Raw genomic sequence first — 19,629 nt, 5'->3', positions numbered from 1 at the left:
TATATATGTCTGTGTGTGGGTCGACCATGGTAGTCGACCCACTCTCTCTCTCTCTTATCTCTGTTGTAGGCTCTCTATTATGGGCTGTGGAGCTTAAAATGGAAATTTTAAAATTAAGGAAGCATTTTACATGGTGCGCGCTGTAAAGAGTAATTTCACGGGCTGCTAATAGAATTTTTCACTCATTAATTGTGTTACACTTTACCGACCCATTAAATTCCACTCCTACCCTTAGGTTGTGAAGGGTGAAAACTGTCTTAACCATTCCCAATGTAAGGGCAGGAATGGGATTTAACTTGGAAGAAGAAATCTGGCGATGAGAGAGACCTGTCCGCGTCGGCGCCAAGAAAACCAGGGCAATGGGCATAGGCTGCCCACCAGGCAGTGGCACCAGCAGCAGAGGACCACGTTTGTAGGGTGGGGTCTACCTCCTCGACTGATCAATTGACGATCCCACTTTGTCTCTCCTCTCCATATACGTAGATTTCCGTTTTAATATATTGCTACCTTCTTGTGCAAATATATATATATATATAAAAAAAATGCTATCTGCATGCTGCATTAACATTCATAATGATATATTCTGTATCAAGTGTTATATATTAGTATATAAAATATAATTATTATAAATATAAAATTCAAATAATAATATTTAAAAAAAAAAACAAAGAGCATCTGACAGGCTGTCGTTTGAATTGCGGTCAAAACAAGAAGAGAAATAAAGTGAATCAAGTGGGCTCTTTTCAAAATCCTTTCGTTTTTGGAAAGTCGTAAACTGACATTTCATTCTGCACGCCACATCCATGACCATGACAGACAGCATGAGTGAGGGGGTACCACTCTACTCTGACTCTGTGTCCACGACACTCGAAGACGTGGCGAGTGGGTGATACTCTCGTGCATCACGTGACCGTGATCAGTGTGGTCCCTATGTGAAACGGAGAAGACAGGCTGTACTTAATTTGGACTCTATTATTGCCTGTAACGTCTCTCGCTTTCCTTACGTGCCATTATTGGTTGATTAAAGCAGGAAGAAGCGCAACAGTATTATTTTTCAATTCCATCACTTTCTTATAATAATAAATTTCACCATACCATTTTTTAATTTATTTTTCAAAAACACTTTTCATTGAGAGTAGATTTTCAGGCTACTTGCAGCTTTTTTCTCCATTTTAATTCTTATGTTTTATCTTTAATTTATAGATTTATTTTTTTTTATAAATTTTGTGATTAAGTCAATATTTATCCGTTCGATGAATTTTTTTTGTCCTAAATTTTTTTCTCTTAAAGTCTCTCTCTCTGTGCTTTTCTCCATATTTCTCTCTAAGTCACCATTGAATATATTTCATTAGGTTTTGGTTGAATGCATGCACATCAAATATAAATTCAAAAATTACTTGATTGTGGGATTTGAATTAATTGCACAAACAATTCTTGAGATTTGCTGTAATTGGAAAGATTGTTGTACACTAGAAAACAGACACTAATTAGTCTTTAGCACTTTCGATGAGATAACAAATCTGTTTCAAAGAAACTGTATGTTACACAGACCTCAATTTTATGATCCCTTTATATAGTATTGTGCTTTTATTTTCTCTTGCGAAGTGTCGTATTATTTCAATATTTTTGTACTGTTGATTTAAATATAGTATTATAATCATTATTATAATTATATTTTTTACCAGTAATTACAGTATTATAAATATAATTATTAATTGCTAACAATATAATTATTTTATTGTGATTGGGTAACAATCTTAAAATATATTCCTCATGGATAAGTTTTGTTTCAAGAGATGGCTACTCTCGTGAATTATGTTAAAACCTTTAATAATGTGGTGCAAGGATCTGTTCCTGTAGCCTAGATGCCTGTTATTGTGCTTGCAAGCCATGGCGAAAAGCCTGAGACGAGTTGAATTTCAAGATATTGCAGCAAAAGATGTTGTTTTACCTCATTACTTTGAATTTTGCGAGATTCTTGACTGAGAATGCTCATAATTTAAATGAGGGTGAAACAGATATGCTAACAATCAACGTAGTTGAGACATGGATGCATTCTGATTTTTTATGCAAAAATTATGTTTTAAATGGTCCGCATGATTCATTATACTATATATATATATATATTACAATGAAAATTGCGAAGGAGCCATGAGAATCCTTAAACCGAAAATATAAATCTGACGATTTTAGAACCAAGAAGTTCATAGTTGGGTGATTCCTTGATTTCAAAATGGTAGATTTCATGACTATGGTTAGTCAAGTGCAAGAACTTCAAGTAATCTTACATGAAATTTATACAAAGTGGATCTTTCCAAGTAACTATTGTTATTGAGAAGTTACCTCCTAGTTGGAAGGATTTCAAAAATTTCCTTAAGCACAACCAAAAGGAGATGAACCTTGAAGAACTAATTGTTAGACTTTAAATTGAAGAAGAGATAACAAAAGCTCAGAGAATAAAAGTTCCGATCTTGTTGCTGCTAAGGCAAATGTATTGGAGCATGGGCAAAGCTCCAAAGATAAGAAAACAAGCCGAAGCTAGGATGTAACAACCTACACTCCTAAAGCATGTCAGTATCATGCCACAACTTGGAGATTCCTTCCTTCATGTTAGCAAAGCAAGAGGTAATGCCAATGACATTAAGATGAACAGGGAGCATATTATTGGATGCCAAAGGAATTTTTGCCACAGTCTGATTTCCTCTCATCAAAGTGCACATATTATCATGGAAATTAACATCAAATCCTCTTCTCATAAGAAACCCAACACTGAGTAAGTTACTTTTCAAAGCGGGAACTTAATATACATCAAACATCTTTTCAATTTTTCCACCCTTGGTTTCAATTGTAATATCTCTACCCCCTTTAATTGCATGAGTTCTTGCATCACCAATTGTAATATGCTCAAGTCTAATTCCAACAATTTGGAATACAATGATTTATTTCCTATCATATGCTTACTAGCACCACTATCCAAATATCAAACATCATTCTTGTGATTATCATGACAGGTAAGCAATAAAGTTTCACAATTGTCGTTCTCGATTGTGAGATCTTGATGGATAAAACTTGTTCGAGCTTTTTCATCCTTCTTCTTATGCCAACACTCATTGCTCTTATAGCCCAGTTTGTGACAATTATAACACTCAATGTATTCCATTTTTTTTATATATACCAACAATCATTGCTTTTATGTCCAGGTATATGACAATTATAGCATTCAATGTATTCCTTTTTACCTCTTTGTTGATATCCTTGGCCTCGTTCTCTCTGAAAATTGTTTGTATGGTCATCCTTTTCTTCTTCTTTAGACTCTCTACCACTTTGAAATCCCCTTCATCTTCCGCGAGAATTGTAGCCTTTTCCTTGACCTCTAGATCTTCCTCTTCCCTTTCCTTGTCTACTATAATTATTCAAACCAAGGCCTCTTAAAATTTCAGATTTAAGAGCTTGGTTAAGGGAAGGAAGAGTCCTGTGTTTTACTCGCAATTCATGAGATTTTAATGATTCAAGCAAATCATCTAATGAAAGTGATGGGTCCTTAAATTCTTCAATAGCGGCTGCTATAAAGTTGAATTTTTGTGGTAGACTTTGAAGAATTTTCTCCACGACCTTTTGATCTTCTAAAATCTCACCATTGAATGACATTTGATTTATTGTAGAGGTCACTCTTGTAAAGTAATCTGAAATATTTTCTTTTTCTTTCATTTCAAGTTTCTCAAATTCTAATTGCAAAAACTGCAATTGTACCTTTTTTGCTTTCTCTTCTCCTTGATGTGCAGTTTGTAAAATCTCCCATGGTTGCATTGAAGTTTATGCCTTGGAGATTTGTTCAAACACCAGTCTTAGAATTGCTTGGTAGATATGGAAAAGAGTTTTTCTGTCTTTTTCTCTCTTGCCATTTAAAGCATTTTTATGTGCTTGAGTCAATCCATTTTCATTCTCCAGTTCTATGTAGCCTTCATCAACAATGCTCCACAGCTTTAATGCTTTCACCAAAACTTTCAATTGTGACTCCAATACTCATAATCTTCCCCATTAAAACGAGGAATAAGAGAAACCAGATTATTTGAATTTGCCATTTTTTCCCTCCAAAATCTGTTACTGCAGCTGCTGCTACTGTATTCAGAACACTGGTTCTGTAATTTTTGTAGGCAGACTGATACCAATTTGAAGGCAAAAGGGCAGAATATTTAATCTGAAAAGTTTTCTATTTCAAATGCCCCTTCTCAAAATACATCAGATTATAGTTCAATTTATACATCTAGATGACAGAAAATTACAAAAGAATTAATATGGTTCTTTGAATATATTCATCTAATCACCAGAATTTTAAGAGACATTTGACTCAACTAAGTGAGTACATGAATGATTCTATAGAAAAATTAATTTGGTTTACTTTTCCAATACTAGATCTCTCTCTTTGTGAGTTTTTTCTTTTTCCTTTTAAAAGAATGAAGACCACTAACTAAAAATCTAAAATCCTTATAAAAATTATTCTTTAAGTAGAACTCTTCTTTCTCATCGCTAAGAGAGATTGCAGAATATCATGTTGCACAAAAAACATAACCATCAACGTGGTTTAAAAATTATTAAAATAATCGCAAAAACAGTTGTACTTTAAGAACTAAACCAGTTTTGGCAATTTACCATTCAGAGCACATACTGCCAACAGGGTTCTATGCTTGGTTTGGTTTTTAGTTTTTCATTATTTAGTCACTAATTTAGTTTACTCTGGAAAGAATCAAAAAGGGTAAATGACCCATCTTGGAAAAAAAAAAAAATCCTTAATTTGGGCTTTTCAAAGATCACCTTCTATGCATTTGTTGGCAATTTTAATAACATCTGGTTCCCAGAAGAGAAAAAACTCCAAAGAAAAATCAATAAACAACTTCAGGAATAAAAAGAAAAATCTAGAATTGATGGACTTGGGTTTTGTAATGGTGGGCAAACCATTAACATTGTCGAATAACTGAACAGGATCCCAATCTAATTCCTTAAAGACTAAATGGATAGATGTTTATCATCAGCATAGTCAAGAACTTTATTAGTTCCCAAAAGCTACAAGCACACATCTATCAAGTATCAACCATAGGATCGGATTGTGCTCCAATCTTTCTTAATACAATTGGGAAAAATACCGAGTTTAGGCCATCCCTTTAAATTCGAGGCAATTTGACTATCTCGTCCCGTTGTAAAAGAATTATTCGAGAAGCATGAAACGGTGCAAATATAGTTAGTTATACAAAACTCTACACACTCCAATACCAAGTTTTTTTGTGTTCTAAGGGTATCTCCAACCCTTCACCCCAAATTTGGAGTAAAATTTATCCCAAATTTGGGGTAAGACCTAATTCCTCTCCAACCTTTAACCCCTAATTTGGGATAAAGGAATAGTTTATTCTTTCTTTCTTTATTTTTATAATTCTAAACATTTTTTTATAATGTAAATTATTTACTTATTTATTATATATCAATTTAAATTATTACCTAAAAATTACATAATTAACTAAAAAAAATTAATTATCAATAATATTAAAAAATAAAAACATTAGATTTACTATCTCAATTAATAAAATATTATATTGAACAGGACAAAATTTATTAATTATTATTTATTAATTAATTATAATTTATTAATATTATTTAAATATTATTAATACTAATAATAAGTAAATAAAAATGTAAAAATATATAAAGATATGATACAAAAAGAATTAAATTTTGTTATAATTAAAATGAGGGGGGCAAAATAGGAATAAATATATTACCCCAAATTTGGGGTCAAGGAATAGTGCAACCCCAAATTTGGGGTAATACTATTCATAATCCCAAATTTGGGGTAGGATTTGGGGTGGGTTGGAGAGGGTTTTACCCCAAACTTGAGATTTTACCCCAAATTTGGGGTTGGGTTGGAGATGGTAATCATCAGAAGAAAACAGAGAAACTACAATGAGGAAATCAAATTTGTAGATGGAGAATTAATGGAACCCCATAAGAGAGGAGCTCTGTGCTGTACCTTCAATGGAGGAAATAAAATAAGTCTTAATCTCAATCATTGGCTTCAGGCAAGGCTCCAGGCCTAATGGGATATAACCTTTTCTTTTTATAAATCTCAATGGGCATAGCAGGTCCAGAAGGAACCAAAATGACTCGAGCTTTCTCCCAAACTGGCTTCCTTCTCAAAGCTCTTCATCAACCATATGTCACATTAATACCAAAATGCCAACTTGTGCAGGAACTAATCCCTCGTCTCAAAAGAAAATTTTTAGCGCAGGGAGGTCTTACGGTGTTAAAGCAAGCTTGATATGGCAAAAGCGTACGACAAAATGGAGTGGGATTAATTTAAGTTCTTGTCATGGGTTATGCAAAAGTTGTATTTTCCATCTCAGTTCATTGGATGGATCAAGCAGCGCTTGTCAACAGTTCGCATTTCCTTCCTCATCAATGGAAGCCAACAAGGAAAACAGCTATGAGAAACACATCATGCAATTTATTGAAAATATTCAAAGATACACGATACTAAAAGGTCTTATCTTGAACACTCATTCATATCAACTCAGACATGACAGCGAGGGCTCCAAGAGCACATCCTCAGCTTATTGAAAACAGGATCACTACAGTCCAAACTCCTAAAATCTTTTCAAGGAGCTAGGAATCTCTTGTACCAAAGAGCGGACTCTTTAAGGTATCTTTTCAAGCCGTTTTTGAAATCAACGTAGTTGAGACCATATCCCACACTGTAACCTGAATTCCACTCGAATGTGTCGAGCCAAGACCACGCCATGAAACCCTTGAGGGCAACACCTTGCCTGTAAAAGACAATGAACTTATGAGTGTCACGACCCAATAACCAGTCCTTAGCATATGAATGAGCAATTGTGACGAGAGTTCAGCACCTTAATTAATTTAATAGACTATCCCATTCTTGCAGGATCAAAGTTTGTTGACATAAGACCACATTACTAATCCTTTGTGTTCCTTTCTTTGAATTTCGGAGTGTGATGCACATGATCTAATCCTCAAAATAAATATGTGCGTATCGTTTTGGACAATAAGAAAACAGTTTGCCGGCAAGTAGGAAGAATTAACTCACCTGATAGCTGCTTCGATGGCCTTAAGATGGGCCTTGTAGAACGTAATCCTTTCTGGATCTTTGATGCTTTCAGCAACTGTTTGATTATTGTAAAATGCCATGCCTGAAAATGATCAACAGTCAACCATATCACTATATATGTGGAATTCCAATCAACTTGAGTTTCGAAAGGTGTGTCAAAACCTACCGTTCTCTGTAATATACAATTCGGGATTGTTGTATTGTTCTTTAGTGTAAACCAGTATCTTTTCCAGTCCTTCTGGAGCGGAATATGAAGTTCCAACCTGCAAAATTCATTCGGATACCTCTCTTATTGAAAGAAAGCTAACAAACACATTAATCGTCAGAAGGATCCTTTTTCTCAAACATACCACGTAACCGACAGCCGATCCATTGGTGTTCTCACCTGCAAAATGATACAAGAACAATATTAACACTATGTTTTATATGATCAGTTACAACATATGACAACAAACTAAAGGCCATGAATAGAGTAACTCACTTGACATTGTAGTGTAAGAATCTGATGAGAAGCTAAGATGAGCTGGCTTATTACTGAAGGGCACATGGACCACATAGTATGAGGTATAGTAGTTTAGTCCAATGAAGTTGTAAGACCCTTTGACTAACAAAGTCTCCGTAGCATTGAATTTTGGTAATCTGTCTCGCACAAGCGTTCTCATTGTTCGGGGATAGTCGCCATAGACGACTGGATGAATGAACCTATCAAAAGCAACACTTCATCTTTCAGTATGAATCAAAATATAGTTAATTAAGGGGTTTTGAAAATACATATCTTTTTGGAATTAGCATTAACTAGTCATCAACTTATACAAGAAAAATATTTTTAAATGCAAGGATTTTAGATTAATTAATTAAACTAGACAATTGCAACACTCACCATCCATACATAAAGTCAAGAGCTCGCATGGCTGCTCTTTTATCTTGTATTGTGTTGGTATCCGGATACATCCAAGGAACATTTAACGTTATTCCAATTTCGCCCTTTTGAGTAGCCTGCAAAATATTCCAATTGTAACAAATATTTTCTAATTTATACATGATAGGCACAATAATAATTATCTAACAATATAATTATGGTTAACATTAGGTATTAGAGATGAATTAATTAAAATAAAAATATTAATTACTTGGTATTTCTTCTGGTATAGTCTCACGGCTTTTGCATGAGCAAGAAGCACGTTGTGGCCGGCTGTATAAGGTTCTGTAGCAGAATCACCACCAGGGCAACTATTGTTCAACCATGCTGAACATCGACCAGGGGGCATATTGCCCAAGCCATAACCGAGGAAAATGAATACATAGGGCTCATTAAAAGTGATCCATTGCTTCACCCTATCGCCATATAAATGGAAACAAAGATCTGCAAAGTCATGAAAGTCTTCCCTGCCCATCCACATATATAAAAACTTGTTAATCTCAACAATAATTGTTCTTATTATCATGTCTGTAAAACATGAACTAAAATTTTAAAACACAGGAAATACACCATATAATAGTGTCCTCATTATACGAGACCTTTCTCTTTGAGAGTTTTTTTTTAATTATTATTATTACATAAAATTACTTAAACAGCAATCTAATTGGCCAGATTTCATGTCTAATAGGTGGAAAATTTACTACTTACTGAAATTTAGGGCTTAAAAGGCCGCCATATTCATCTTCTAGGGCTTGGGGAAGATCAAAATGATAGAGCGTGGCAACAGGCTTAATACCTGCAGGCATGTTTAGGAGAATGAAAAATAAATAAAATTATAATTTGTAATACTTAATTAAAGACTAATTTTAGGGTCAAGAGAGGGACCATGTGCTATAAGCTCGTTAATGAGACTGTGGTAGAACGCGATTCCTTCTTTGTTCACTCCTTTACTAACCTTCCCATCTGACCATCAAAATATTTAAACCATTGACTAAATGAAAAAAAAAAATGAATATATTACACACACACACACATGTATAGAAGAGGCAATTAAGTGGAGAAAGAAACGACAATAAAATTGAGGGTAAAGATAATAAAATGTCTTTGTCTTACGAGGCAATATCCTGGCCCACGAGATGGAGAACCTGAATACATCCAAACCTATTTCCTTCATTACTTTTATGTCCTCCTGCATGGATGATTTTGGCAATACCATGAGTTATCGCTCTTATAATTATGTTTAAACAACATAAAAAAAAAAAAAGGCAGCCCAGAAGCCATTTTGTAGTGAAAAAATATAATAGCTTCTCTTTTTTAAGAAAAAATGTTTAGGGCTTAATCAATTATAAAAAAAAAAAAAAAACATTTTTCATTTTACATTTTTATTAAATAATTGAAATAAAAACTCAATTTTTTAACTTTTTAATATTATATTACGACTTAAAAAACACCCTTTTAATATTCTATAAATTTTCTAAAATAAAATGCTATAACTTTTCAAAATAGAAAACTTTAGACATTTTTAATTGTAAAATATAAATTAAAAACTAAAAAATATTTACTTTTTGAAATTAAAAAGGGTCTTAAATTTTTTAGAATATAAAAATATTTTTTTATATATTTTTAACATTACAATGTAAATGTCAAATTTTCTACCATAAAAGCTATAAATTTTATTTAAAAAATTAAAGATAAAAAAAATACAAATGATTTTCCAAAACTATATAGCAGTGAATAAGGGTCTGTTTTGGGCCATTTTTTATTTTTAATTTTTTGAAATAGTGAAAATATGTTTTTTTTTTTTTTAAAAAAAATCTAAAACAGTAAAAAATGGTTTTGGCTGTTTTCAGCCAAAACTCGGTTAAAAAACCAAAACGCAGAAAATGGTTGCTGCCATCCGACGAGCTCCCTCCCTTCTCTCTCATCTCTTGCTGCCTCTTCTCTCTCCCTTGCTTCCTCTCTCTCTTCCTTCTTGGCAGGCGACGCACCTGCCACAGCCATCTCCGCCGCCTCGGTTCGCTCTTCCTTTTCTCTTCCAGATCAGGGTCCTCTGCCTCTTCCTCTCTCTTTCCCTTGTTGGCCGGCGACGCGCCTGCCATGGCCATCACAGCCGCAAGCCGTCACCGCCGCGACCAGTAACCCAGATCCACCTGGCTTCGCCTTCTTCGTTTCAGCAACTCCGCCGCGCCTCGCCTTCGCCTATGCCATCGTTGCAGCAACCCAGATCTGCCGTTCGCCTACGCCGTCGATCACTTCCTCCTACGGCTTTTCCTCTCTAGGTTGAAGCCCTTGTACTTGTTGGAGGATTATGCATGATTTTGTATTTTTGTATGGTTAAAGAGCTGTGAATCTATTCTCTGAGGAAATATGTATGATTTTGTATTTGTATTTTTAATTTGGTGATTGTTTATAGATGGGATTCTTATTGGTGGTTCTTTTGAGTGGTTAGGTGATTCTTCTGGGTATAATTCTGTGTGCTTATTATTTGAAGGAAATATTCATGTTCCCTTTCAAATTTTTGAGACAGTACTCTTCACTCAATTCTTCATTTGATGCTACTAGCCATCCTTTTGGAGTTTGTGTTCTTGGGTTGTTGTAATACAAGCTTGGGGATTAATCTTCATCCTATTATGTGGTCTATTTGAAAGGAAACAAATTTTAAGAGCAGTGAACGTATTTTCTAGTTTTTAGTTTTACAAAATAGTTTATAAAATGACAAAAAGAATGTATTTTTGGTAATCTTAAAATAAATAAATAAAATTAAAAAATAAATTCAAAACTCAAAATTGAAATACGAGAATGTATTCTTCTAAGCGATTCCAACTCAAAAATAGGTTTGGATAGATTAATTATTTTGTTTACAGAAAAGTTGAGGGTCGTGTGTTGCCTGCCTTGTAACGATGATAGAAATCGTCAGCTACGCTTGCATTACTGCCATCAGTGATCTTATCTGTAAAAAAGAATAAATTTATGTTAAGAATTACTAAAAATTTGTAATAATATAAAAAATTAAACACTAATATATTCTTTTGAGAGACACAATAATGACTGGAATCACCAATGCTATCAACTGGGTGGTTTAATTATTTTAAAACTGTAAAGTAGAATAGTATGTGATAAATTATGAGTAACCAACAAAATAGATAGACAGTGGTGGTCTACCTGGGAAATCGCGAACGAACTTGTCCCATACAGTTTCTCCCCTCAAGTGTGCTGCACCCTCGTACTGATACCACATCCACAAAACAAAACGTTGAGATTAAGGACACAATATGTATTCAACTTGGAATGTGCATGTGTTGATTTTGTCTTAGATAATTCTATTTTCATGAACCACCTTTTTTTAAGGCAAAAAGACAATTAGACATGAGCCATCAGCTCTCTATTTATTTATTTATACTATAATTAGACTGTGGACGTAAATAGTATTAAAATTCCATATAATGATTAAGACAAGTGTACAAATGAAGAAGTGCAGGTCTCATATAAGAACGCACTTGATAGGCGGCCGAGGATGCGCCGAAGAGAAAACCTTTGGGGAAGTCGTTGCGGTTGAAAAGGGCGGCGGAGACTAGATCTGTTGGGACCAATGAGGCTGCGACGAGCAGGAGAGCAAGCGGGAGGAACCGTCGCCTGGCCATGGGTCGCTGTTTCTGCTTTCAAGCTTCTGTACTTCAACACCCCCAGCCCCCCCCCTTTAAATACTGCTGCCAGTCCTCATCCCCTAATATTACGAACCAGAGAAAAAAAAAAAACAAAACAAAACCTTAAAAGCGTGCTCAGTATTTTCGTGTTTGAAAGTGACATATTGTTATTTATGTACGAAAATTGGTGTTTTGTTGGATTTATTGTGCCTAAATGAATTTTATTTATATAAATTTAGAGTATTGTCATTAGCTATATTTTGTTGAGCTCGTATTTAGAATAATTTCATAGTCATAGTTTCATATGTCATTTAAATGCTAATATGTTATTTGAATTACTAATGACACATCATTTAAATGCTATCATTTAAATTAATAATATTATTTAAAACTTATCTTTGTTTGTACAAAAAAGATAATAAAGATTTTAATTAATTATTGATAATGTATTATTTAAATGCTACCATGTAAATATTTTTATAATGCATACAAACTTTTCTAACATGTATCTGACATATTTTCTATTTATGAGTGTCACCATTAAATCTTTGTTTACTCTTATTTAATTTTTGAATTAAAAATGACTTAAAATATTAATTTAATTATGAACAGTAAATATAAGATAAGAGACGGACATCGTATTTTTTAATAATTAAAGGGGCCTCAGGTATATAAATCCACAAAGATGTCACATTAACTTCTCGTTTCCTCTTAGCTAACTTTTGAGCAAAAAATAACTTAAAATATTAATTAAAATATCAACAATAGACATGACTAGGTAAAGACGAAGTACCATATTTTGTAATGCTTCAAGTAGCCCCAAATGTTATCTATATTTGTGTACATTTGTATATATATGTAATGTATGTGCATATCTACGTGTGTGTATGTATTTATTGATATGTGTATATATATGTAAGAATATTTTGACAAATAAAAAATATTTTATTAGTTCCAATATAAATAATAAAATAACTTACCAATTTTGAATTGATAAGTTAGTTATGGAGAAAAATTTTCACACTAAAATTTATGGTAATTGTAAAAATTAGCAATAACATTTGAGAAAATATAATAAGTACCCTTGAAATTTAACACAATATTGCAATTTCTCCCATATTATTAGTTAATATTGTTGTTGTTGTAATACAACAAATAAAATTTAATAAACTGGAGAGGTAGAGCACAATAAGGAACAAAGCACTTGTTTGTATAGAGAGGCAAGCGGCCAACTACTTGTTCATGGAAGAGTTCGATTCATTGTTCGAAAGAATTCGAGCCTTAGTCCAGGGGAAAGATCTCAGACCTTGAGTATGTCAAATAAGTAATTGTAAGGCTTGAATAAACAACTCAATGAGTGAAGCAAGGGAATGAGTAACTGCCTAGGGGAACCTACATTATCTAGAAGAGTTAATTCGTTGTCCAGGAGAATAGATCTACAAGGTAGCAATAGTTAGAAAGCATGCGGGGATTTCTCCCACTTAGACTGATGCTTAAGTCCGATGTGGTCTATATGATGCTTTGAAGAAGCAGGTGAAATGTATGAAGAAGCAGGCAAAATGCCATGAACAAACTGCGTAAGTAGTCAAGGAGAAGTACGTGATATTCCTCTAAAAAGATAAGTAGATAATTGGTCATGAATGTGAGTGGAATGTGAAAGCTTGGAAAAGAAACCTAAAATGACGAGTTGTGAGGCATTTTATACCCCTTCGATGTTGGTAAGACTAACACGTGGTACACATGCACTAGAATGCAAGTTGTTGTCTTGGGCTAAGCATGGAATGGGCTTGGTGAGAAACCCCCTAGAGTAGTCCTCTAGAAGAAAGAATGCCTTAAGCCTAGCCGTCATTGTGTAGGACAATAATGAGGCATAGTTATTTGAGAGAAAGGTCTCTCTTGTTGTTCTTTGGGAGAATATCTCAACCAAGTGTGCTATGTTTGTCATATAAGCCATGCAAAGTAATGTTTTATTGAGCCCAACCCAAGTTATGTATACAAAGACCCAATGATTTATTGAGTCACAACTTAACAAGAAGTAATGTTAATGAGGGAAAGACAAGAGAGGAAAATATGGTAACTCTAGGGCAATTATCCACACTTTGAACGAGCGACGCCGAAAGGCATAAAGTCATGTACAACATGCCACCTTCATACTTTGTGAGTAAACTGCACAAGAGGGAAACGTGTATAGCCATAATTGAATGAGAATGAGTGATTGTGCACAAAAATAGCCTTGGAGTTGGCCTTAGTTTCCTTCCTTATTTGTTCGGCTCAATTATACCACAATAGATGGGCTTTGCTAGTTTGGTTCTTCGTTATCTGGAAAGAACAAGGCGTGGTACCCAACACAGAGTTGTTTAGCTACTTTTTTCACCTTCAAGTAGTGATAGGGCCAGCATAATTTTTCTCCTTACAAAAGGTGCGCAACAACAATCCAATCTTCATCGGGTCTCTATCGAAGGTAGACCATTTAGAGACTTGGTGAATCATAGTGAGGCCCTCTTTAACATGGCATGTTCATCGGTTATGGTAAAGTGAGGAGTGAGGGAGGTTAACTTTTTTAAGATGGGCAAAGTATCAAACTACCGTAAACCATCTTTTTAGAGGAAAATCGATTAACTTTTTCGATATACTTTCAAATGATCGATTAAGGGGTGCCAATTGGCTTCTGGTGGAGGAAGAGTCCTCGAGGCCAACAACAACTCGATGTGTATAGCCTCAGAGAGAGGAAGAACACAATGGTGCTTACTTCTTTTTTTTTTTTTTTCTCCTTTTTGGCATTTCCTTTTCTTTTTTGCCTTTATTTTTTAAGTTATATGCCTTATTCACGAATTCTAACATTGTTACTTGTTTTCTTGTATAGATGAGGTGCCTCCAACAAATGACACAAGTAGGGTTGGCAATGGTTCAGTTTGGTTTCAGTTTTTGCCAAAACCATAATCAAACCAAACTTAAATTACTAAAACCAAAACCAAACCATTACCCATTTGGTTTTAAAAATTTAAAATCATAACCAAATCATTCGATTTCGGTTTAATCATGATTTTTTTTATTTTAATCTATATCAACAAATAAAGACAAATAACATTCATAAAATTTTTTGATAATTTCACAACAAACAAAGATAAATTCTAATAAAGTTACCTTATTCTTGCATAAAGTTACAAAACTTATTGGATATAAAATCACATTTCCAAACCTACAATTGTTAAGATCAATAAATTAATATGTGCATAATTAAATTATAATTTAAGCTAAAAAAAATTAGCTACGAAAGTTAATACCTTCATCAACAACATTAATATATTTTTCGTAATTAAATTGATGCATATCCATCTGAAATGAACGAGTCAACTCCATCTAACAAAATTATAAATATAAAAAATAAATTAATATGAAGAGAGATGAGGCAGAGAGCGAGAGGTAGCGAGGGTGAGAGAGATCGAGGGCAAGCGAGAGCAAGAGGGGCCACGCCCTAGCGAGAGCAAGAGAGATCTAGCGAGAGCGAGTGAGAGCAAGAGAGATGAAGAAAGCGAGGGCGATTGGCGAGCTCGCGCAAAGGAGCAAGAGAAATGAGGCAGAAAGAGTGAGAGAGATTGAGGGCAAGCGAGAGCAGGGGCCAAGCCCTAGCGAAAGTAAGAGAGATCCAGCAAGGGCGAGCGAGAGCAAGAGACATGCAAAGAGCAAGGGCGAGAGCGGGCGGACGAGCGAGAGGCAGCGAGGGTGAGAGAGAGTGAGAGCGAGGTTGAGAGAGGAAGGAGAAGAGAAGGGGAGAAGGGTTTGCAAGCAAGGCAATTGGGCTGGGGTGGGCTGGGCTCAGGTGGACGGGGTTGTATATAATATGTATATATAATATATTATATATATATATTCGGTTCTGTTCGGTTACCCACCATTTGGTTCGGTTTCGGTTTGGGTTTTGATTTGGTTTTAGTGAAAATCATAACCAAACCATACCCATTGAAATAGTGTTCGATTTTTCCCCGAACCAAACCATTACCCAGTCAAACGATTTTTAACCGCGTTGACCGGTTCGATTTCGGTTCGGTTCCCCACGGTTTCGGTTGCAATTGCCATCCCTAGGCACAAGCAATGGTTGCCTAAGAGCAAGTAAGGCAGGCCTAAAAAGCCCAAGTAGTGCAATAAGAAGCTGCGAAAACCCATAGGGAAACCGAAGTCCCTTTGGTGCAAAGAGGAAAAAAAGCGCACGTGCTAGCACTCCATAAGATGAAACCAGCCCATCAAGTTAGTTGCCAATTGTTCGTCTTCCCTTGCCACTATCCCTAACTCTTTCGGACAGGTCATACGGGTCAGCAAGGGAGATTCCTCTTTCGTCTCCAATGATGGCCACACTACAAGCCATTCAACAATTAGTTCCATATGAGGAGATTACATCGCAATTGGACGTGGAAGCCCTCAAAGTGCACAATCAATGCAATCAAGCCACATGCCAACTTCTTTTCATGCTAGAGCGTTGTGAGAAGAGAACCTTGGACTCTGAGAGAGCTTAAAAAATTCCTCCCCTTTTCCCAAACGTGCCCTTAGTTCACGATGAGGTGAGAGTGCTATGGAGTCGCCAACTTTAATGGGAGAACTTCAGAGTGTATCTTGAGGTCCTTGACACAAACACAATGACTGGCCTCAGGATCGAGGCGAGACTCGACTATTCAAGTTCAACAATTCAGTTCAACAATTCTATCTTGAGATGAGCAAGGGCTTTTTAGAAATGATCATGTTACATGTACCGACGGGATGATAAGCCCAATGATTGAATCGGACTTCATCATCGATCATTAAGATATCACGAATGGGCTTTCGAGATGATAGACCAAATGATTAAATCGAACTTCATCATTGATCATCAAGGTATTGCGAACAAGAAAAGCTTGAGCTTTATGAAATTCAATTAGGCTTGGATAAAGCTTGGTCAGGCTTGGTTCATGAAGTCCGCTTGGACTTTATCCGTGAATGAAGTCCGGGCTTTATTCAAAGACAATAATACTAAATTAAGTGAAAATATTTTTATTATTTGATGTCTTCAATCACCTCTCGATAGAAGTAAGATGACATTGACGATGCAGAGCAAGTAGTGATTCAGTTAATGATTTACTTTTTGGTCGAAGTCTTGCCATTTTTTAAAGCGTGTGTTGACCTTTGACTCTGATTACTGACATATTGGTTTGTATGTATGTATAGGGTGTGCAAGCGACGGTGGTCGTGAACGCCAATAGTCGTGCACGCTTGACACGAGCCCAAGCCGAAGCCTCAAGACGAATCGATGAGACGGCAAACTGGTAGCAAGGACTCCATTATCTCCAAGGTTGAGTTTGGGGTCTGGAGGGAGAAAACGAAGAACTATTGAATTCATTTCTTTAATTTTTTTAAAAAGGTTTCGTCAATTTTAAAGGACCCATCACATAATAATATTTTAAGTTTTAACTAAAATCTTGCGGCCACTTGCCTTAGATACATGGTGGGGTTGCGTTGTGCGTGGTTGACACATTGTTTAACTTATTATAAAATTTGATTAATTTTAATTGATTCATGTGAAGAAGAAAATTTATGAAAACGAATTGCTTTACAATTAATGATTGTCACAGTTGTCCCACTCACTTGAGTTGACACATGCACCAATTATTTCACAGACAAGCAACCACAATTTTGTTTTATTTAACTTAAATCCTCAGCGTTAAAACCTAATGGTTACGAGGATGCGTGCAATTTTGTGCAACTGAGTGACTTTACCCAGGGGCAAAAAAGTCATTTTCCCGTAAATAGAAAGTGAGTCCGGGGGCAGCAGCAGCACGTGGCGCAATTGGAATGGTGTGGCGAATACAACCCTCTATAATAATAGCCGATAAGAGTACGACCACTATAATAATTTGCTTCGCTTGCCGTCAAGCACGTGCAAAAATTCCATGCCACTCGGTACTGGTTTTGGATATTTGTAATTTAAAAAGTTAATGTCCCGGACGTCCGTTCAATATGATATGGAAAGGACAGGCTGTCAGTTGATTGAATATTTACATGATTGACCCCCCCCCCCCCCCCCCCCCCCCCCACGTCCTCTTAATGGTCTGCATTTCACATTTGTGTCCCTTCATGCCCTGCTTATAATCAAATGTATTTATTATATTTTAATTGACTGTGTATATCTGTATAATAATATTATTTATCTCAATTAAAGATAAATATTCAGTTTAACTGACATTTTTTATTATATAATAAAAATATACATATATTTATATTATTTATTATTTAATAAAAAAATAACACGTAAACTGAAATCTATCTCCGAACTAAATTAAATAGTATTACTCATATCCGTGTATTTCTGTGTAGGTGATGAGATTATTTTGAGGTTTGAAGGCGACCTGGCTGGCTGGCTGGCTGGCTGGCATTGTGGATTAGATTCCACCTTGGATTTTTCTTCTCACAACCCCACACCCCATTCCCATTCCCATTTTTATTTTCATTTATATTTATATTTATATTTCTAATTTCTGTTGTTATAATTGCGTGCTTCCAAAAACACTTCAAAATATTAAAACTTTTTTCGCATCAAAATTAAAATTCAACATATTTCATAAATCTCCCAATTATTGTAAATAAATTTCAAACTTCTGCTTATTTTTAGTCTCACTGATTTTTAGAATAAATTAATAAAAAATTTACATTTATCTTTTTTTAGTACATTAAAAATACATTAAATATTATAAGAAGGTTCAAACTCACATTGTTATATTCTTACTAAGGGATAGATTACTACCTAAATCATCATTTCTTTCACAACTAAAATAATGTTTGTTACTTTAGATATAAATTAAAAAAAATTTAAATTTTTATCTTTTATAATATGCTTATTAAACTTATTTGATCACTTTAAAAAAAAAAAAAAACATATCCTCTCGTTCGGATAACATATCACAAGTACATATGAGAAATAGTAGATAAAAAATTATATTATAAAAATAAGAATAATTATTATATTGCCCGATCCAGGAATGCCGGACGCGGTCAAACAGCGCCGGAGAGTGAAAATTCAGAGTCTAACCAGGAATGGGATTTAACTTGGAAGTAAGAAATCTGGCGATGATAGAGACCTGTCCGTGTGGGCGCCAAGAGAAGCAGAGCGTGGGCTGCCCAACAGCAGCAGCGGAACCACGTTTGTAGGGTGGGGTCTACCTCCTGGACTGATCAATTGACAATCCCACTTTCTATCTCCTCTCCATATACATAGATATCCGTTTTAATAATATTGCTCCCTCCCTTCTTGTGCAAATATAAAAAATGCTATCTGCATACTGTATTAACATTGATAATGATATATTATGTATCAAGTGTTATATATTAGTATAAAATATAATTATTATAAATATAAAATTTAAATAATAATATTTTTTTTAAAAAAAACAAGCATTTGACAGGCTGTCGTTAAACAAGAGAAGAACGTGAATCGCGTGGTCTCTGTTTACTGGGTAGTGCACTCTTTTCTTTTCTGTTTTTTTTTTTATTTTTTATTTTTTATTTTTTATGGTGATAAGGAAAGAAGTAAAGTGACAGATTCGTCCTGCACGCCATATTCATGACAGGATGAGTGAGGTACCCCACTCTTGACTGTGTGTCCACGACACTCGCAGAGGTGGCCAGTGGTGATACCCTCGCGCATCACGTGACCGTTACACGTTTCTGACATTGCGAAATCCCAACGAGACGGAAGATATCAATAAATTATTAAAATGTTATAGATAATGTTAATTAAAGTGATTCAAAATATATTTTCATATATTTGTTATGTACATTTTGTTTGTATTTATCATATATGTAAATTGGGTTTCTCATATTACTGTTATTTAAATAAAATTTAAATATGTATATAATTTATTATTTTTTAATGTGGGCCAAAATTTATTGGGTCGAGATATGTTATGAAGCAAACCCAATTTCCA

General features: G+C 34.7%; 1 protein-coding gene across 1 annotated transcript; it reads right to left on the bottom strand.

The window, feature by feature from the left end:
- Positions 1–6,471: 6,471 nt before the first annotated feature.
- LOC127801890 (furcatin hydrolase-like) lies at positions 6,472–11,720 on the bottom strand. Its single transcript, XM_052337398.1, has 13 exons — positions 11,534–11,720; positions 11,199–11,262; positions 10,928–10,986; positions 9,150–9,225; positions 8,922–8,999; positions 8,745–8,832; positions 8,248–8,503; positions 7,998–8,113; positions 7,599–7,819; positions 7,468–7,502; positions 7,284–7,380; positions 7,097–7,199; positions 6,472–6,812 (listed from the first exon to the last, which is right to left on the bottom strand). The coding sequence occupies exons 1-13, from the start codon at positions 11,675–11,677 to the stop codon at positions 6,644–6,646; spliced, it is 1,506 nt and encodes a 501-aa protein (XP_052193358.1). The 5' UTR covers positions 11,678–11,720; the 3' UTR covers positions 6,472–6,643.
- Between the last annotated feature and the right edge of the window lie 7,909 nt (positions 11,721–19,629).

This window comes from Diospyros lotus, chromosome 5 (assembly GCF_014633365.1).
Source record: "Diospyros lotus cultivar Yz01 chromosome 5, ASM1463336v1, whole genome shotgun sequence".
Lineage (NCBI taxonomy): Eukaryota > Viridiplantae > Streptophyta > Magnoliopsida > Ericales > Ebenaceae > Diospyros > Diospyros lotus.
Note: the sequence above shows the minus strand (reverse complement) of the source record. Positions and strands in the feature narration are given on the sequence as shown.